General features: G+C 35.2%; 3 protein-coding genes across 4 annotated transcripts in view; 2 read left to right on the top strand and 1 right to left on the bottom strand.

Moving 5' to 3' along the window:
* The window catches only part of pip (heparan sulfate 2-O-sulfotransferase pipe), a 94,755-nt gene that overhangs the window by 57,377 nt on the left and 15,194 nt on the right, over positions 1-22,184 (bottom strand). The window contains exon 2 of one of the 2 annotated variants that reach the window (XM_090409813.1): positions 9,732-9,908. In XM_090409813.1, the coding sequence (XP_090265939.1) occupies positions 9,732-9,799 (68 nt within the window). In that variant the 5' untranslated portion in view covers positions 9,800-9,908. Of the gene's footprint in view, positions 1-1,047; positions 1,116-9,731; positions 9,909-22,184 lie in introns of those variants that run through there. The other variant, XM_090409814.1, reaches the window with a different exon arrangement.
* LOC150095358 (zinc finger BED domain-containing protein 5-like) lies at positions 11,971-12,342 on the top strand. Its single transcript, XM_090410665.1, has one exon. It carries the CDS (start codon positions 11,971-11,973, stop codon positions 12,340-12,342), a length of 372 nt encoding a protein of 123 aa, XP_090266791.1.
* Positions 12,736-22,184, top strand: part of LOC150095356 (sodium-dependent proline transporter-like) — a 190,492-nt gene continuing 181,043 nt past the window's right edge. The window contains exon 1 of the mRNA XM_090410664.1: positions 12,736-12,774. Within this exon, the coding sequence (XP_090266790.1) occupies positions 12,736-12,774 (39 nt within the window). The remainder of the gene's footprint in view (positions 12,775-22,184) is intronic.

The raw sequence follows: 22,184 nt of genomic DNA, 5'->3' as shown, positions 1-22,184 counted from the left end.
TACCGAGTTAACATCGAATACGGAAGCCAGTCCCTAAAACGGGAAATAAGTCAACAATAAAATTATCTCTCTCTTTATTGTCTTCATCTTAGTCCTCTCGAAAACAATAGAGGTCATTAACAGCCCACTTTTTTCATAAAAATTATTGGTTTTTATTAATTGACATTTTCTATAAAATTTAATAAAAATCTTAACTTTTTTTATAATAATTATCTTTCCAATAGACATCGTGAAAATGTAAATTTTATTAAATAAGTTTATTTGCATAATAAGAAAGTGTAAAAATTATTGAATATTACAACTTTCTAAATGTATCGCATCCGCAGGTACTCTATATAAAAAAAAAAAAAAATAAATAAAAAAACATATCTCGCACGTTTAATCGCGTCCGCATAAAGGTCTCCATACCAGGCTATCATTTTATGATCTGACTTCTCTTTTAGGATTCGGTTATCATTTTCTTTTCTGGTTATTCGATGCGAATCATGTTAGTTTTTTTTTTTTTTTCGTTCGAATCTCTATCAGTGGTGAGATATCAAAAGTTTTTTTTTGTTTTTTTTTTCTCACATTATTTCTTCAGTATACTATCCATAATTTGGCTGGTGACTGCGCATCCCATTCTTAATTTTAATTTAACAATATTGCAAGGCTCAAATGATCTAGTTTCAGTGTCACTATTTAAGACACTCGCATGTCTCTAGAATTGGTACCTCTTACCATCTTCAAGAATAGTACGAATAATCCTGGTGAATTTCGTCCCTGATAAAATACAGTTAGTCTTATTATTTTGCATAAGAAAAATCGCACTTCAGTCTTCCTTACCTTTTGAATAATATATTCAAATCAAAACAGAATCAGTTTTCTCTTCTTAGGCTGTAAGTCAGCCCAAAAACGCAAGAAAAGAAAACTGATTTGGGCCAAGCTGTCACTTGCACGGGTCTCCTCACCGAAAAAAATTCTCGTCCGTTCAAGACTTCTACCTCTAAGGTGATATATACATCCAAATTCAGCTAAACTTAAAACATGGATGATGTACTGAACACTTACCTGATAATGCTTTAGTATATCCAAAATGTTCATGGGTGCTGTTCCAATGTTCCTCCACTTCCTCCTAAGAAGGTAAAAATACGAGCAACTGCTAATCAACATTCAACAGTTCAGCTTCAAACCTATTCAGCTAGCTTTTCGCTCTCCTCTTTCATCTCACTTCCTACCTCCATTTTTTGGAAGAGCTTTCCACATACAATTTTCTCCCATTTACTAAGCTTCCATTGATGTGCTTGGAATGGAAACGCATCAACGGATTCCTTTTGATGCGTTTCAGTCTTCCTTCTCTTTAACTACTTCTCTACACGGTTTTATTGTGGTATAGGTTTTGCGACCTAATCGACCATCGTTCTTTTATACAGGCTTCTTCCTAGCCTTGTGAACTTCCCATCGCCTAATCTTCTGAAGAAAGGTTTATTAGGTTCGATCTTAGTTTACCAATCAGAGGACTTTTATTCATTTATTTTTCTCCTGAGAAGAAACTCGGGTTTTGAATGCCCACATCATAATAAAATCGAGTGCAAAACTTATACGATTACATCTAGTAGATATAGGATTAGAAACACGAGCTGGCGGTAATTGTCTTCAGTATTACAATCGAAGTCCACTCAAGTATGACGATAGTGACACTTAAAAACCGACTACTTACTAAGTTGTTGCTAGAAAATATATGATCCTTTATAGGCATAGAAATGGAGTGAAATATATATATTATACTTACAGTAACATGAATGCGCCAGTGATGCAGATTATAAAGAGATTAAAATGAATTAGATTATATAGTTTAAGGAGGAAATTAATGACGTGCACCATTTCTTACCCTGATGAGGATTATTTTTGTGAAGCACTTTTGGCCGTTAAACGACAGCAGGCAGGTAGAAGTTCGATCCTTTTCGTTCTTTGATATCATTACTACAAGAACTGTGAAATTGGATATTTTGATTGTTTCGTTTTCGATTAGACTGTTTTGATCGGTAGTGTATTAGTAAAAAAGCTCATTAGCCATCCAAAAGTCGTTCTTAAATATTCAGATTTGAAATTGTTTACCAAGTATTTAGAGTATTTTCACCTTAGTTGTGAAGTCAGGGGAAACTTTCAAGGTAAATCATATTGAAAGTCAACAAACAACTGAAACAAGTAGGCACGCTGACTTGTTTCAAATTAGCTTGACTTCAGCTAATTAATATTAACTCCATGATTTTTATCTACAATATCCAACAAAATATTCTGTATACTTTCAAGCATTTGGGTCTAAAATATTTCTTCGGAATCAAATTTAATTGTATGTATGTTACCGCTAAAGTGCAGAAATCAGTTATTCTGCAGATTATCTAGGTATGTGCAGATTAACTACGGTGATCCGTTAATGTGCGGAAAATTGTTTCATTTCTCAAATTACCTAGGTAATCTGCACATTACCTACTAGGCACTCGTTAAAGTGAAAATAAGATCTTTGCTGGAACAACAGCAACGTTTCTGTACGCTTAAATTAACATAATGTTATTTATTTATTTTTCGATATCTAAAGAATCAAGTTAATACAATCAACAAATTAGTTGATAGAATCAATCAATTAATATAATACAAGGAATCAAACGGTTTAAAATATTATTACAATTAAGAAAAAAAACATATGATAAAATTATGTTTACTTATTAAAAAAACCAAACTAAAAGTGGAGGGAGAGGGGGGTAGGAGTAGGGAAAGGAAATGAGAGAAAAAAACTTTTGAACTTTAACGATACGGAAGCCGTTAATGTGCACATTATCTAGGTAAAATGCGGAAAACTCTTGATTCCGCACGTTAACGGAGCAAATCAGTTAATCTGCAGATTAGCTAGGTAATGTGCACATTAACGGTTTTCGCACTTTAGCGGTAACATGTACACTTTTCAAATAAATTGCAAAATCAGTTCAGCAAGTTTAAATGAAAATTTATTTCATGTATTGATTCGTGCGTCACTATCGATTATAATTCTCTTTTTCTTATTAGTTTATGAGCAGTGAATTTAGAGAATTCCATTACAACATTTAATTTTATTTTTTTAATGAGCATTCTCACAAATAAGTGCCTTTTTTCTCGCTCCTCAATTAACCTCACTTTACACTAAAATGGAGCGTGGTCGTCGGCATTTTGCAGAGGAGTTAGTTCACGGACATTGCTCCCTGTCATGTAAAACGACAGTGACAATCATCGCTTAATTACAATAAAATGAATAAGAAATGCCAAGGACGCGGCAAATGGGTAGGGGTTTGGAGATACTTTCTCCATACAAAGCAGCGAGTCACCCAAAGAAAGTAACTAAATATTTAATGAAGCATGGCAGAGTTTGAACTATTTGGAAGTGCGAATGGTGTTTTTTGCAAGAGTTATAAAAAAACAACAAAAAAAAACTAGCAAGGAGCGCATGTTCCTGGTTAACTTTTGTAATTAATAGGCCAAGTTTATCATTAGTCTTTCTCGCGTTTCTTAATTTGACAGAAAGTGTGTGTGCATGTCTTTTTTTTTTGTTTTTTTTTTCAGAGCTATCTTCTTCGTCGACGCGGTGTATAGCCAAGTTACATTCGGTGCACTCGCATCATAGAATATTCATAAAACTGAATTAAATGTTTCACATTTTGTCGAAACAATATGAAAATAAAATTGGAGAGAGAGATGCAAGCAAACTATTAATTTTATTGAAATTTTTACTATTTTTTCCTCATGTACCTTTTACATAACTTTAGTGCTAAAAACTGGGGGATAGGAGGAAACTTGTCTCTATAATGTATTGCGATTTCTCTAATCTTCTGAAAAGTACTTTGACCAAACGGTTATTTCATTTCCAATTACGTAGCCAGCTCTAACTGCAACATCACTCTTTTCTTATGTTTTTAAAAACTGACTGTTGATTTTCTAATTGAGTGCATAGTTTAACAATTTTTTTTCTTCGTGAATCTTTCCAATCTTTAAATTTCTTTTCATGATTAGTTTTATAATGTCGTTGTAATCTTTAGCAACAAATTTGTTTATTGCAAATCAAGCAGCTCTGTTTACCATCCAATTCGACGAAAAAAAATTACATGCATAAGTTTTCTTTGCTTTGGCATAATGGGGTTAAGTAGATATAAAATTTTTACATAATTTTAGTTTTACAAATTATTTCATCTTTAGCAAAAGCAGTACACTATCACTAACAAGTGTATATGTGCGTGTGTTATATTATATATATACAGTGCTTAGTTACATATGAACTTTGTTTAATGCTGCTTTTGTTAGCGCGTTCGTTCCGCAGCGAAAAGTTAAGCCTTAAACAGTTTACCTTTAACCGTTATGGGTTAAAGATAAACTGTTTTATAACCTCTCTAAATATATATGCTAACTGAATAATTTAAAATTAAAAAATAATATTTTTTTTATATAAAATTGAGCCGTGGACCTTATCCGGCCCTCGGGCCGTATGTTTAACTCTCCTGAATTAGACAAAATACGAGGTCGCCATAATTGGTGTAACCGAAACAAGTATAAAAACTGGTGATATTCTTTAAATAACCATTACAAGATGTTATATTCAGGTATCTTTAGACAAGGTCAGAGTGAAGTGGTTAAACATGGAAGTGGGGTTTGGACACTAAGGAAGAAGTAAAGACTTTTTTGTGTGTGTCATTAGAGAAGGCTGCCAACATAAAGTAAACGTTTGGTCCTTGTTGGAAATCTAAACGGCAGAGTAGGAAATGAACATTAGATATACAGAAATGTTTGAGAAAATCTGCAGAAAAGAGCAAAGCTAATAGTAAGTACCTGCTGGATTTCAGTTTAGGACATGAACTAATTATTAGCAATACCATGTAACGGTATTAATGGTATATTAATAATAGCATAAAAGATGTGCACAAATTCACATGGAGAGAAGATACAAGAAAAAGGCTCATTGACTATGTTATTGTTGATAGCGATATCTTTGCTGGTTCGGGACACTAGTATACAGGGAATTTGAAATAGGTGATCGATGTTTAGTTTTGAGTGGGATGAAATGAAATATCATATTGAAACAAAGTGTATAAGAAATTATTATTTTTTTTAAATAAAAAAACTTGGGAAATAGAGGCAGTCATGGAAAAGAAAGCATATCGACAGTTCCTAGCAATTAAATCACCAGGTACTCTTAGTGAATACCTAGAAAATTTGAGAAAGATAAACAATATGTAAAGTACTAAACAAAATAATGGGAAGACTGGTAGGTTTATAGAAGATCGTTATTAGGAAGGTGATAAAATGTTCTAGAGGTTGTTGGAAGAAAAAAAAAACTTAGAAATGGAAGAAAGTACTGTAAAAGAAACCGAAGATAAAGATATTCTAGATGTCTGGAATAATTATACTTTCCAAGATTACTGAACGAAACAAGTAGTGATAGTGGTAAAAATAGTCAAAAGGAAAGCAAACAGGATATTCGACCAGAAATTCTAAAACATGGAGATATAAAAGTTTTGACAGTGGCTACACTGGATAATTCGACTCTGTGACCAGAGTCGAGTTCCAGGTAATTGGAGTATAGCTCTCATAGCACCCGTCTGTAGGAGGGGAAATAAAACTGAATGTGAGAATTGCGGAGCAATTTCCTTTCTGAGTACTCCAGGTTAGATTTATGCAACTTACTTGAGAAGAGGCGAAGAAAAATTGTGGAAAGGAAACTTAGCGAAGAACAAGCTGGATTTAAGCCAAATAGGAGTTGTTAGGATCAATTTCGCTTTAAGATGAATCATAGGAATATAACAAGGATTGTTTTTGAATTTTGTTGATCTAAAAAACACATATAACACGATACCAGGATAAAAGCTGTTTTTATATATATATATATATATATATATATATATATTTGAAGTTGCAAGTCAGCAGTTAGAGCTGAAGGAGGTATAGGAACGCGGTTGGATGTTACAAGTGTGTGTGAGACAAGGGCCTACGTTATCTCGGCTGTTTATTCATCATCTATATAGATTGGGTTATGAAGGAAAGTGGCATTATGCCTGATATGAAAATTGAAGCTATTAAACCAGCTCTTTACTTTATGTAAAAGCGACTGTTGTAATAAATTCCATATGAAAATCAACAATAAAAAGATGTGAAAATGGGAGGAAACACTGAAAATCTACTGCATGAAAAGACAAACTACATCCCGAATGGAGAATTAAGTAATGCAGCTATTTAGGTGTGTGTGTGTGTGTGTGTGTGTGTGTGTGTGTGTGTTGATGGCAAATTATGGAAATAAACACCAGAATTATCAAATCTGTTATTATAGGCAGTCAAATAAATTATATGGAATAAAATAGAAAAATTTCTTCAATCAAGTGTTTTATTTTTGACCCAGCTCTCAGATCCATAAGTTAAATTTCGGCAGTTTTTTGTGAAAATGACAAATTATGGATTCATTAAAAAAAAGTTAAAGTAACTTATGGAGATGAGTTCTGTGTTAGGAAAAAAAAAACTTAATCAAAGACTACAGATATGAGAGTGCTGAGAAAAATTGGGGGATTGAACAGATGGCTTCAGTGGCAGAACCATATTATAAATGAGAATATTAGGAAAGAATTTGACACTGTTGGCATTCAGGAATGTGAGCAGTGCTAATCTAAGATGGTATGGTCACTTAAACAGAATGGAATACAAAAGGTAAGCAAAACAAGTGTTTTTTTTTCCTTTTTTCCTGGATGGCAAGAAGAAGACCAAGTATAGGTGAATAGTACATGAAGTGCCTTTTTATAGTACAGAAATATAAGATCTTATTATATTGGAATCCTGATAGATAACAGATTAATTCGGAGGAAAATTGTTGTTTGGAAGTCGCAATTATGTAAATCATTCCTGTAGTACTCTCATAATTTCCCTCTCAGGGTACATATTAAGAAATGGATGATGGCAGTGGCCGAGTCAGTACACATCTAGCGTACACTTAAAAATCCAGCGCAAATAATTTTCTTAAACATAAGGATTTTAGGGGTGTAAATTAATGATTATTCGCTGCAAGCCATTTCTCATAATGTTTCGGAAAATTATTCAGAAAAGGTTGCCCTGTCCTATCACCCTCCATCCAGGAGGGTAACAGTAATGAATATTTACCCGAGATCCATAATGTGCAGTGGAAAGATAAGATGGTAAGGTTCTAATTTCTTCCATCTCGCAGTCAGCATCCTATGTCTGTAGATATGTGTGTTGACGGTGTGGTTTGCTTGTTTTGAGGGACCTAAAACAGTTTCCTGGAGAGAATAAACAAACGTCCCACTTCTATATGAGACCGGCTAACTCGCCTTGAACTAAATTCCTGATAATGAATCTTCTGGTCATAGACGGGATTCGAATCCCGGTTTTTCCAACAAAAGGATTCTGTCGAAATTAATTGCGCTACGGAGGCTCCAAAATGTATTGAGTTAAACATTAAACCTTATGCAAGAACTAGTTTTCTTTAAGAAAATGACAGTGTGGTTTATAAAATATATTGAAACGTTTATTTCTTTCTTTTCTTGCAAAGGGTCCTTGCATATACTAGGTGCAGTGATAATTGCTGTGAAATAATTAATGCATCGGAAAAAGTGAAATAATTAAATTCTATTTATTATGTTCTCAATATAATTCTATTCATGTTGATATTTCATTTTCTTTGTTTATGTATTGATTCTTTTGTTAAAATAGAACTTTAAAGAAATGCAGTCTAAGCTAGCGTTCAGAAAATATAAATATTCAAATATGGCGTGTCTAGGTATAAACAATTTAAAGGAAATCAAGCTATCAAACGATAAAATAATTAAACGACGTAGACGTTTAGTTATTTTTTTAAATTAAAGTTTAATAACATTTCCTATCCGATACCAGTAAAAAATATCAAATATTTTCATATTTGATTTTTTGCAAAAAAAAAAAAAAACACGAAGGAATGCAGTAACGGTTTACAACAAAATTGGAAGGCACCGCATGACATGGTATGCGTGAAGCGATATACTTCAGTCATTATTATAAATACACGTTACATAGTTTTTTGGCGTACTGTAGTTCCGCCAAACTTAATGAGTTAATAAGATTTTTCCATATATCCTTTAATATTACTCCTTGGTTTCTATTAAGGTTGTTTTCTGTTCGTAGGACCACTGCAGTTTCTTTAAATGTTCGACATCTGTAATTTTCCATGTATTAATAAAGACATGTATGTTTGTATGATGGGCTGCAAAAAATATGCTGAAAAAAAAAAAAAAGTCCCTGCTGTCTTAAAGTTTGGAAAACGCTGGTGGAGTTCAGCAGAATGAAACTGTCAATAACTAAAAATTACGAGTTTTTATTGTTGGTGATCCTAATATCGATGATTTATCTCAATGCTGTTTTTTAAAAATGTGTCGGTCCATTTCAAGTTCCATTTTAGAGTTAGTTCAAATTGGAACTCGGAACCGTTTTTTTTTTTTAGGAAAGTGAATCATTTTTGTATAGGGTTAAATGGAACACGAAACTCTTTTCAGGGATGATTTCTGAGAAGAACTCCGTTGTACTTGACCCTCTCTTTTCCAAATGGAACAGTGCCAATAATAGTTATTTATTACATTTCAACATCTTCCGTAATGCGACACTAGGATGAAGCGCATCATCCGGTGATGTGTCTGGTATTGGTTGACAGTTTTTAAGTATCCTGCTCAGCGCGTCAGATTAACGAAACTTAAGGAAGAGGCTACATCGCTATCCTCGATCAGTGGCTAGACTAATGGTGGTGAAATTTAGATCGTTATTAAAATTTACTGAAAATAATTGTTCACCATACAGCTGTTGTGACGGTGTCTGAGTAACTTGCTCACTAACTAGTTACGCCGAGTACGCTGATTTTAAATGACTACAAACCTAAAAAAGATTAGATAGGCATTATGGATGACATAGTAGTCCATGAAGCAACCATGTATTTTATCCGTGAGGTTCATGTACCTTAGTGTGGAGACCAGAAACTGGATCAGAGATGAGCACTATCTTTTATTGCTATCTCTCGAATTGCTTGATTGTCAGAATTGGATTCCTTAATATTATCACAAGTTAGCTGTATGCCTTCTCTCCTTTTATTATCTTAAATATACTAGGTATAAATGTTGACGGAATAGCGGACATTGTGGATTAGCATAAATAGCTTTGTTTTAAAAATCGGAAATAAGCGTTAAGCTGAGTTCAGAATTGCTGAGTTTTGAGGTGGGAAAATTCAAGTTGCTTCATCTTTTATTTTTGTTTCCTACTGTTTTGAAATTGCTATGCTTTTATAGTTTTCCAGTTTGTGTCAGTTGTCCTATTTTCTAGCTTGACATCTTTACTGTACAACACAGTTTATAATATTTCTTGTATTCAGTTTTATTAATTAGCTGTAAAGAAAAATAGCCCAATGCAGAAACAGTAATAAATATGTCGAGACAGCAGATACGCTTTTATTAATGTCCCATGTTAAGTGACTAACCCATTATCGAAGAAAGAAATATGATCCTACTTAGCCTTTTACTGGAATGAAATTTAATAGTTCTGGGATCTATCCAGGGCACGCTTCCTCTACACGTGCCCATTATGATCACTTCTTTAAATATGTTCGCAATGTGTGTCTTGTGTAAACTGAAACTAGACATCGCATTAATTGCTCTCAGAATTCAGTTATCGTATATAACGAGATAATTTTAAAAAACAGGAAAATGAGCACTTACCTTGGCCATAACTTGTTCGTCCCTTGTCCTGGGTCCTCCGTCATCAGGATAGCGACTATTGGTCTCATGTCCCACCCCTCCAGTTTGGTTTACGTCATCATCGCAAACGCCATGTTGTCTCTGTCAAGCTTCGTGTATTGAAATACTCGTCCTCACTAATAAGCCAAAGTCCTCAGCCTAGAGAAGAAAATGCATATGTAAGTTACCTCCTGTGAAAGGCTGCCTTGATAGTTATAAAGACATGTGACCTTTGAAAGCAGATGGTTCCTGCTGAGAACGCATCATTGATGCTACCGGGTTGCAATCTGCCAAACACCGTTTTCTTAATGGCAGAACATCACACATTCAAGGACTAAACTTTTCTGTTTTTCTTTAATAGCGTAACGTTACTAGATCTAGAAATCAAAGCAAATGAACGTCATATCATGGAAGTATGCTTGAAACGTCAAGGCTTCAAAATGCAATGATGTGTATCTGTACAAGGCAGTGACATTCTTTGCTTCTTGACGACTAAGTTATGACTAGTGATTAGCTATTTAAACATTTAAATATGTTATGATTTTTCATTTGATTTTATACTGTTAAGTACACAATTCCTTCTTTCTGGCAAGCTATCCAGAAAGAAGGAATTTTCCAGCACAGTATCATATATCTTTCCTGGCTTTTTTGCGAATGATTAGAAAAAACATTGTTGAAACAAATGAACCTTACTCAAAGTTTCTAGAATGTATCAAACCTTCTTTAAAACATATGAACATGTGCAGATTTAATTTCCAACTCCCTCCCTCCCCCCTTTTTTTTTGTGGAGGAAATGAAATGAGCAGTTCATTCAAATTAAAATAACCCACTTCTCCACACGCACCCACAATGCATACAATACATGCGGAACTACCGTTTTAAATAATGGCAGTTTTTACCCTTAAGTGTTATTTTTAAATGCTATTTTGGGCTCTTTTCCCTCTGTGTAACAGTCTTAAGATTTTTCGCGTAAGATTTTCCCATAATACACTTCGAAGAAAACAACATAATATATGTACCTCCGTCGGAAAATACGTGGCGGTTAAATCGATTTATGAGGGTATTTGTAAAGGAAAGGCTTTTTCCTTCCGCAAAATAACTAGCTGGCTTGAGAACACAGTGTGTTTCCAGAGATACTGAATACAGTTAACTTGTCTGTAGAGTATTTTGAGTTCAGGAGACACTTGAGTGGCCTAAGTTGTTCTGACTTCAATTGGAGAGTGACCATCCAACCCTCTCTCACCTTTTCGGTGCCACCTCATAATTTAAAATTTATCTGTATTTAAAATACAGATAAATTTATTTGTATTTTTGTAATGGTAATACGGTCATCACACTACCATATTTCGAAATTTTAAGATAAATCAATAACTGAATTTTATTTTGTACTTAACAGTTTTTCGAATCGCTTTTTAGATTTTTTTTTAAATACGAACTCTCAAGGACTAAACTTGTATTTTTCCTTGATAACGTAGCGTTACAAGCTCTAGGAGGTGTGCTTCAAAATGTTCTGGGATTTAATTTATTTAAAATCTATACAAAAGCTTATGACCTACAGAAACTTATCCCCATCGAAATATTCTCATCGATACATTGTTCTCAACGTTTTTTCCCCACTTTTGGAAGCATCTCCGGAACTGTTTTAAAGGAGTGAGTTGGAGTTATTCTGTCGCATTCTGTTTAATTTCATTGAAAGATTTAAACATTTTCTTTTCCCCAAGTCCATCTTAGGGAATAAAAAGAAGTCAGGGTGATGGGGGGGGGGGGGGATAAACCTCACCAACTCGCACAAATTTCGCAGTAACTGACCTCATTTCCAAATCGCGTCAGAATTTTGTGCCAGGATCCAACCAAGCTTTCTCTTTCACAGGCTAGCTCTCATGCTTGAATCCATAGCAAGGATTATCTTTTAAAACAGGGGTTGGCAAAGTAGCCACATCGACCCCTGGGGGTTAATGTGACTTATCCAAGGGGTCGATAAATGTCTAGTGGTCAAAAGGGAGTCAATAAACACTGGAACGATTTTGAGTGACACTAAACATGTAACGCCAACTGGCTGAGCCAATGAGGGAGACGCGCACGCTCTCCCCGATGAAGACATCTAGAACAGTGACAATCAGGGCTAGTGCACATTTAACGCCCATAGTTATCAGAGCGGTATTCAGTGATCTGGTAACTTTGAATTTACTGTGTAATTTTTTTTTAAGTTATAGTGCCCATAATGGCGGCCCCTGATAGTAAGAAGTGCCGACAGTATTTGCAAGAGTATTTAATATTTGGATTTATACCATTTACCAATGAAACAATGCCTATGTGCCTATTATCCGAAAAGACTTTCAGTAATGATGCCATGAAGCTTGCAAAGATAAAAGACCATCTCGAAAGGGTTCACTCTGATGAGAAAAACAAAGATCTTAATTTTTTAAGGCAAGAAAAGATCACAAAACGACCAAATTTAAAGACATTTTTAAAAGTACCTGCTAGTGGAAATTTTGAAGGAGAACTGAAGGCATCATCCAGTATCTGTCTTAATATATCAAAGAAAGGAAAACCACATATCATTGGTGAAGGAGATTATCATGCCAGCCATTAAAGATATGATTGAAACTGTTATAAAGAAAGACCCTAACCTGTTTTTAAATGTATACCTTTTAAGTGCAAGGACAGTGAGCCAGCGTATTGATGATGGCTAATGACGTGGAGGAAAAAAAAAAAAAAAAACTTGGGGGCCAGAGCTTCAACATTGCTAGTTTTCCATCCAACTGGACGAGTCAACTTTCGGTAGTTCAATATACTCATGGCCTATGTGAGGTATAATAGTCAAATCCTAAGGTGCATTGTTGACGAGTTTTTGTTTGCCGATTACCATTTTTTAAAGCCGATTTAAAAGGTGAGACAATTTAGCAAAACAATTTAGGATTATTTGAAGAAACTTAATGTTCCCCTCGAAAATATTACTACAGTGGCTACCGACGGTGTACCAGCAATGGCTGGCCGTTACAAAGGATTTGCATCCTTCGTCATCGTATGTTACGCTATCGCGCAGGCCTACACATTTTACCGCGTAAGCTTCCGTAACCGATAATCCCGCGGATTAGGTTGGTTGCTCCTTATTCCCAGTAGTATCCCATGTCTGTCGAAGCGTGTGTTCACAGGGCCGGTTTGCCTGCTTTGGGCGAGGAAAAACCTCAGGATAAACTGGGGAAAAAACCCTGCTGTCAACGCCCAAGACCGGCTAACTTGGCTATGGCCGAAGAAGATCCTTAAGCTCCTCACGTCGTCGACGGGAATCGAACCTACGACACTCTTTCCCCAGGCATATGGTTGCGAAGCGCATAGCTACTCGGCTAACCTCGCGGACTTTTGCATCCTTACTCAAGAAAAAGGTTCCCGATGTGCGTACTGTTCACTGTGTATTTACACAGAAACCATTTCGTAGCCAAGAATCTAAGTGGCGAACTACATGCTGCCTTAAAAGTGTGTATCGAGTCAGGGAACAAAATTAAAGTACATTCTCTGAATTCGCGACTGTTTGCAATGTTGTGTGAAAAAAATGACACCTTTTAACCACCTTCTTTTGCATACCGATGGAAGGTGGTTGTCAAGAAGTGATTCCTTGCAAAGAATTGTTGACCTGTATAACTCCACTGTCGAGTTTCTTACAGATGTAAACCAATCACTATGTGACGAGTTAAAAATCATATTTTCTTTTTTTGCAGACCTAAATTCAAAAATATACGTTTGCAAGGTAAAGATGTTGCAATTATTCAGGCTTGAATAATTCTAGTAGATTTACAAGCTAAAATAGGCTTATTTAAATCTTCATTGACACATAAAGATTACAGCTATTTTTCAAACTTACGGCAACTGGAAGATGGAGAAGAAAAAAAAATTTCAGAGTGTGACCTAGAGATATACATAAATCACCTAGAAAAATTAAAGGGAGACTTTAAAGTACGTTTCGAGGACTTGGAGAAAATGCACGTACCTGACTGGATTGTTACACTGTTTGATTTGAAAACAGAAAATTCAGACACTGAATTTGACTTACAAAATGAGCTCGTTGATATGTGTGTGTATCTCGAAGCTAAATCCTTTTTTTAAAAACAAAAGCCTCGGTGACTATTGGAGCAATGTAAATGCTAATAATGAATACTGCAAGCTTGGTGCAGCAGTTGAATACTTTTTACTTGCATTCCCAAGTTCATACATGGTTGAAGCAGGTTTTAGCTATGCAAATTCACTTTTAACGAAGAAGATGAACAGAATGAGCGTGGTGACTTAAAGCTAAAACTTACCAATATCTCCAACCAAATATTGATGCAATGGCTACTATTCATCAAACACATCTTTCTCATTAACCATTCCAAGTAAATCAGTGAAAATGTAAGTAAATTTTTACTTACATTTTATTCTTTAATTGTTTAAATTTAAAAAAAAAATTAAAGAAATTCTTTAAACTTCTTTAAATATTTCTTATCGAGAAGCAGTAATGAAGTAAAAGGGTGAAGGAATTATTATTTTTAAATTGAGAAATAGATGCGGGTCGATGAGGGATCAAGGATTCTATGAAGGGGTCAATGGTCTAAAACAGTTTCTCAAATTGTGTTCCGCGGAAAGTGAGTAAGTGCTCCGTGATGTCAGAGTGACCAAACCGTGTATTTTTAAACATGGAAGTAATTCGGGAAAGGGAATACCGCTGTTTATGACCGGTCTTGAAAATTGCCCGCAAGCCGATTACAACAATGGCCAGCGTATCCTTCGTTCTCAAATTGAACGAAATAACATCTGTGTTGCAAATATTAGTGACCAATCAGCAAGGAAGAATAAAGAAAATTTTTCTACTGAAATTGAAGATGGAGGTAGTCTGTATCCGGTTCTCAAATCTAGTAATACTGAATACTTTCTTCGCAAGTTCGTATTGTAGGGTGAAAGTGCTTGTTTCGAAAGTGCTGTGATTTTTTAAAAGTAATAGGCCTACAGATTTAAATGTTAATATGAAGAGACAAGGGACTTTGTTTAATTTTGGTGTTAAGAAATTTCTTATTGAAGTTGTTTGTGACGCAATAGATAGTGATTCATCCACCTCCAGCCTACAAAGCGATCTCCAGGATGTAGAAAAGGAGGGGAAAACTACCAGCACACATGAGAAAAAGTCTGCATTCACTCGTAAGTACTTTTAATAATATTATACATTTTTGGTGATCAGAATGGGAAATGTCAATGAAAATCAGCACAGATTAATTTAATGATGTTGGCCTGAGGAAACTACAATATGCTATAAGATTTCATTAGTCCAGTGATTGATAACTGATTTAAATGTAATTTTATATTTGTCAACATGTCACACCGTATACATAAGTGTACTAATACTCTTTATGATTATGCCATAATTAATTATTGATATTGTAATGTATTAATTAATTATTAATACATTACAAAATAACCAAGGTGTTCCGTGAAAATTTCAGGATTTGTGAAATGTTCCGGTCCTAGGAAAAATATGGGAAACGCTGGTCTAAAAAGTCTGCCGATCCCTGTTTTAAACTCTTTTGCACCACTCGAAAATGCCTTTGAGCGGCTTAAGACATTATCCCCTAAAGCTGTTTTAAGCATTTGATAGGTTTCAGTCAGTGGCATTTTTCTTTTCTTTTTTTGCCAAGTTTAATGCATTCACACGTTGTTTTCATTCATTTCTGATATCGGGATACTCCAAAAAGAAGCACAAGAAGAAAAAAACATGTTCATTCATCACAGCACTGAGGATGACAAGTGACGCATTGACTTCGGGCTTGTTATAACATGTCTATATACCTATCTGCTTACAAAGCAGTATACAGTACTCGCGTGCCCAGTTTATAATGATAATTGTTCAGGAACTTTTTGAACAGACCACGTATATTTAAGTTGTTATGGCTGTAAAATATAGGCGAAAGTATAGAAGTTCGACTTCTTTGCGATAAGACAGCATTCCGGATGCATTCCCCATTGTGTTACATTTCCCCTAATCCCTTCCCTCCTCTCCCAGAAAGTGTGACATTACACTCTTTCTACTATGAGTTACAAATATAAGTTAGCTAAAGAACGTTAAGGATACAGTGTCAGTGGCGCACCCAGAGGAGGGAGTAAGGGGCCCGGGTACCCCCCAAAGAAAAGGAAAAAACACTAGAAAAATTTCCAAAAATCTTTTCCTAATTAAAATTCATTTTTTTTATTTATGTTGTGTGCTACTTATGAATTAGCGATCACTGCAGATGCTCAGTTATAGGTCGTATGCGATGTGTAGTGTGTATTCGCAAAATCTACTCAACTCGCCCCCCCCAGGTTAAATCCTGAGCGCTCGGCCCCCTCCAAGATTAAATCCTGAGTGCGCCACTGTACAGTGTCTGGAATATGCAAAACAAATAAGTACCTTAGACGTTACACAAATTTTTAAGAATTTTCTTCAATATGAGACAACTACCTTGCTTATTGGAGGCTTAAAGTGGCTTTGAAAGTATAATGTTTTGTTTTTAGCAGGAGAACCTGATCGCCTAACTTTTAACTCGCACACAGTATTAAATGTCACCACAACCTTTCGTGGGTGATTTTATCGTTTAAAACAACAAACCTTCATACCCTGAGCAATATTATACAAATATTTTACAAATATACTATGCTATGTAAAAAGAGATAACTGAATGGGTGAAGAGGAACATTTAATATTTTTGCTTGTTCGGATTTAACTTTGTTACATAAACATCTAGTTAAAATAAACAACTTTGTTTCATTTTCCAAAAGTAATAAAGAAACTGAAAAGCAACGATTATTTCTTAAAATCAAAAGTTGAACAGTTTACTTTAGCATAGCGTTCAACTGTGTGATTATCATGAGTTAAAAAGACAGGATTTTTGAGCTATACGGACACTGATAGTTAATGGCACACCCAGAGGGGAGGGGGACCTGGGCCCCCAAAGAAAAAGGGAAAAAAACCTAGAAAAATTTCCAAAAATCTTTTCCTAATTAAAATTCATTTTTTTTTTATTTATGTTGTGTCGTGTCTTCTATATTTCTATACTACTTATGAATTAGCGATCATTGCAGATGCTCCGTCATAGGTCGTATGCGATGTGTAGTGTGTATTCCCAAATCGTCTACTTAACTCGTCCCCCCCCCCCCCAAGATTATATCCCGAGTGTGCTACTGCTCATAGTTACAGCACAATGGTGACGGATCCAGAAGAGAAAAGTATATCCGGAAATCCTGTCTTTTGAACTCGTGATAATATGATACGGCTCATCTTTCAGTTAATTATTTTGCTGTTATTTTAATAAATATTTCTAAATTTCTCTTCTCTCTCTCAAAAAAAAAGCAAGTAACTAAAAAACAGAACCAAGTAACTGAAAGTCTGGCTTCATGATCGATTATTATTCGAAGCATTCGGATAATAATCGATCTAATTTTTTACACATGATTCTGCTACTTGACGACCTTAAAGCGTTCCTCGATTCTTGTAATAACGAACGAAGGAAGCCCAAATGCTATACTGTGAACCACGAAACCACCCATGGATTGCAGCAGAGCATCGGTCCTGATGAGTCGCACGTTTCCGTAAAACAATGTTTTTTTCTCTCTTTCCTGCCATTACGGACACTCTTTAACTACAAAATTCAGCGGCTAAGGCTGCGCACGCTAGGATATGTACACAAGCTCTATGGACCTTGAACAGGCACATCTGGAACTAATCGTCTTTATGGCCGTGGTACTCGTGTATGTCTGCACCTTGTAGTGCGCTCAGAGGTCATGCTTTCGTTCACAGCCAGTATTGAATCCATACCTGCTGAACTTAGGTAGACAAGCGGTGTTTCTCTCAGCTCAGGAATTTTTATGTGAACGCGTTATTTCTTCAATGAGAACATATCTGCTTAAGATGACGGCTTCCTCTAATCCTTGTTCTCGTTTGCTCATTATACGAGTAGCTGGGATGCCGCTGCTTTCAGGATGTACGCAGAGAACTTCTTAATGTATTAAAAAAAAAAAAGACTTGTTAAGTGATAAAGAGAAAAATAAAATAAAACTATTTAGGAAATAAAAAGGGATTCATTTATATGTATTGTGAAAAGTGAAATTAAAAATGCTTTATTTCACAACTAGGGTTACCATATATCTTCTTTTAGGACCTTAAATTTCTGTCCGAGAGTTTTTTTTTTTTTTTTTTTTTTTTTTTTTTTTTAAATATGCAAAATGTCCGGGGGTTTTGACCTTCCATTTTTTCGCCAACACTCCCTCTTTGGTTGATTTAAGACACTTATAGAATAGGCAAGAAGGTATCGCCTGTAGCTTTTCGTAGTCGTACGTGTTAACTTCCTTTTTTATTTTCTTACTATCCCTATAAATAAACAATGACGAAACAGTTCGTCATTGCAAATTCAATGACGAAGTGTTTATCAACGGTTCATGCTTCAGAAGTCAGAGATACTTGGAACCCAAGCGCGTTTATTTAGTATGTAAATCTGAAGCATTCGTTTCTGTGGCTGTTGATAGTTTCTGCTGTTTAAAAAGCTCATGTAGAAACTAAGGGGGGGAAACTCTTCAATAATAATATAATAGCAACCTACTTTATAAAATGTGGTTGCTATTGGAAGCAAATCCAGAAGATAACGTTTCCACACTGACATTGTTTAGGTTTTTTATACTGTTGTAAACTGGGGGGGGGGGGGGAAGAGGACTGTTCTCTGTATATCTTAGCTTATATTTTATCACGCAATATTCCTTTATATCATTTAATTATATATATCTTTATCTCTTATCATATATATGTTTCTTTAACTTAACATTTGTTTTCTATTATTTCCCTTCTTTATTGTTCTACCTTAAGTATAATTTTTCTTGCCTGGGATCTCCAGATATTTATTTGATTTCCAAGACGAAGGCAAAAGAAAGGTTTTATACCCTAGTAGATTAATTAATCACTTATCCTATTTTAGCCAAGGTATGCAGTCACGGCAAATTTTACTCATAGATCACTACTAATCATTGGGGTTCCGCTATCAGGTCCGAAATAGTGTTTTTTTGAATCAGTGCATTGCAAAAAGATTGAATCGAACAACTATTTTTATCAACAATCACAAGTTTAATTTCTGATCAAATAATTATACATCACTTGAAATCACAAGATTCATTTATGAAAAGTAATTCTTAGTCTTTCTCAATCACTCAACTTGGTTTCTATTAAATTCTCTCGCACACTTTATAATACAAATATCAGGAAGTTATACCTATAACATGAAATCGTTAGTTGCACTTGACATTGCTAATTTAGCATCAATCAAAATACAACATACGTGTATACAAATATCTCTCAGAATCTCATTCCTTTCAAACACTTAATCATAATCTAGGCAATTACATTTATACAATCCATCTCATTGAGTTTCAAAAATTCCAATGATACGATAGCAGGAACATACTCTATCACAAAAATTCAATCATAAGTACACATATAATCAATTAAAGAAATCTCAATAGCTCAATCTTTTCTCCAAGGGAAATTAACTACGCTCATGCTTCACTCATTTGCGATTACACACATTTACGAGAAATATTAACACTCTAAACACTATATACTATTTCCTTAAACTAGACAATTTAGCAGTTCGATAGGGAATTCTTTCTTTATTCACAAACAATAAATGAATGTATAGACTCGCATGGGTCTCTTCCTATCTTACATGTGTAGTTCAATCGTAAGTACACCTATAATTCATTAAAGAAATTTGAACAGCTCAACATTTTCTCCAAGGGAAATTAACTGCGCTCATGCTTCACTCATTTTGCCATTACACATATTTGCTCTAAATACTATCTCTTTAAACTAGACAATTTAACAGTGCGATAGGGAATTCTTTCTTAATTTATAAACAATAAATGAATATGTTGACTCGCATGGGTCTCTTCCTATCATGTATGTGTCTTCCATCCTTCTTTCCTTATTCCGGCGCTTGAGTAGGGTTTCTCTCCTCCGTTCCGTGTTTTGGAATTCTCCTCGAAGCGACACCAGGCACCGATGAATAGTCGTAGCAGCAGGCGGGATGTGGGATAGGCGTTCTGGCATCTTGAACTGCCCGGCAAAGGATTTCTGCATAGGACTGGTCGCACTTATTCGACTACAGGAGCTTTACGGCAACTATCGCCTTCGGATATCTTCGGCTGTGACTGGAATGACTTGGTGGATGGGTCTCTCCACCCCTCCCTTCCGGAAGTTACAGTAACTCGGATCCTGGATCGCTTGTGGATGGTTCACTCAGGATGAAGAAAAGGAAGCCCTTCTCATTTTCGAACCAACCCTTTTATACACCAGAGTCCCTGCACCTTTGATTAAGTTTTTGGGACCCCTAGCGTCCCCGTGCGAGTCTTGCTAGTAGTTTGGAGAACCCTGTATAATATTTCTCGAAAATTCGCCGACAATCTTTCTTCTTCCCTTTACTGCCTTAATTAGCGGATTTAGCGGATGTTTTGAATCTCTACCCGGCAGACTGCTTTCATTCAGGAAGTTCTCTTGAGTTTTTGATTTTGATTGATTTTTGTGGTGCAAAGACATCCAAGGTCATACTGCTGCTTTCTGTACTGGGAATAAGTACTGACTGACACCAACTCATGACTTTTTTTTTTTCTTTTAAGAAAGAAATTAATCTTGGATTGCAATGTTTTTGATTAACCTGAGATGAAGTCTCAAAATAAAGGACTTTTCTTCGCCCTACTTTGCCTAATTTTTGTGAAGGAGTTTTATATGCTCAAATGTATCACTATAGAAAAGGTAAATGTTTTCTCTTTGTTTCTCTCCTGGGAAAACTGTGAAACCGGAATTCAAAGCTGGAATGAGAAGGAAACTTTGGTCCTCTAAGCGATCTATCTTAATCAATTAAGAAGGCGTTAGCTTTAAATACAGGAATAATGAAATTCTTCTCCCCTAAGCTATCATTCCAACAAGTCGCATGCATGCACTCTCCGCACACCATGGAGATAAAGAATGCAAATTCAGTTTTGTTTAAAGATCTTGCTATAAAACATCTGCCAAATTCCGGGAGTTACGAAATTGCTTGTAATAATTAGCTCCAGAAAGTCTGATCACGGGAAGAACTTCATTAAAACATCAAGTTGAAGTTAGGGAACATAGGAACTATACATTTCGAAGAAACTATCTGTCACCTTGGAGTTTTGAATTTCTCTTCTTGCGCAGCTCAGTTCCTCTATATTCGAAATTCACCAGATATTTAAATCCATAGAACTTTAATTCTATCTTCCAGATCTCTTCCAACTCCAAATTCTGATACGGAAAGGCTGTACTTACAAATTATGATTAAAATACTGACTACGTGTACGAAGAAAAGGACGAGTGACAATCAGTCATACAGTTTGTCTGTCTCACTTCATGACTAAATTTATTTACCCATTTTTTCGATTATCCTTAGAACAATGTCTATAAAGAATTTAGATGCTTATGTACGCCTTTTCATCTTTTCTTGTTCTGCTGTAAGCCCACCCAATAAATTCTCAATATGCTTAATCTGAAATAAATAAATAAGCATTCTCACCTTAGTTTCTAATTTGAGTGAAAATGCTTCGCCATGTGGTGACAAAGAGTAATTACAAGAAAATATGGAATAAAGGATGCAATAATTAAAATAAGGAAAAATCAGTATTTTTGGAGTTAGTTAATTAATTTCAGATTAATGTTTTTCAGCATAGAAATTAGTTCTTGGTGTGGCGCTGAGGTTCAACAAGAAGAAAAGCTCGCAAGTAAAATACTTAAGTTAAAATTCAATTGTAAGATTTTTTTTAAATTGTTAGAACTAATTGTGGTCCTTCCTCCCCCCTTTTTTTTTAAACCTATATTAAGTTGTAAATTACATGATGATATGAAATTTAGGAATACAATTGGTATTGTATTTCTCTTTTTACGAGCAACCAAGAACCGGTAAATCTCATTAGTGTGAGAACTCGATAGTGAAAAGCATTGGAAAAATAAAACGCAAGCACATCGAACAAGACCAGTAGAATTCTAAACATGAATTAAAACCAAAAGTGAAACCAACTCTTATCTCCCTGAAGCTAGAATAATTATCAGCGTTAGGAGTTGGTATTGTACTCCGAATTTGAAAGGATCAGTCATAAACAAGTAAAGAAATAATCCTAGACAGCGTTTCGTAATCGCATTCTTGTGCGTCGACATCATTATCACAACACTTAGCGCCACATCTGTGCTGTAGGCCAGTATAAAAAACGACATACATGCACTGTTGCACTATCATTTCTTAACGTTTTTCACTTCTACGTACCTTCCAGTCACTACTGGAAGCGGCGAAATTGGTGTATCTCTTGCAAAGATTTATAATGTTGGTAAAGCAACTTGCGGGCCAGGTCGGTCGCGAGGATAGCAATCCCACTATGCAACCA

Source organism: Typopeltis vanoorti, chromosome 20 (genome assembly GCF_054136105.1).
Source record: "Typopeltis vanoorti isolate ZY-2024b chromosome 20, IOZ_Tvanoo_1.0, whole genome shotgun sequence".
Lineage (NCBI taxonomy): Eukaryota > Metazoa > Arthropoda > Arachnida > Uropygi > Thelyphonidae > Typopeltis > Typopeltis vanoorti.
This window is presented reverse-complemented; position numbering and strand designations above follow the sequence as displayed.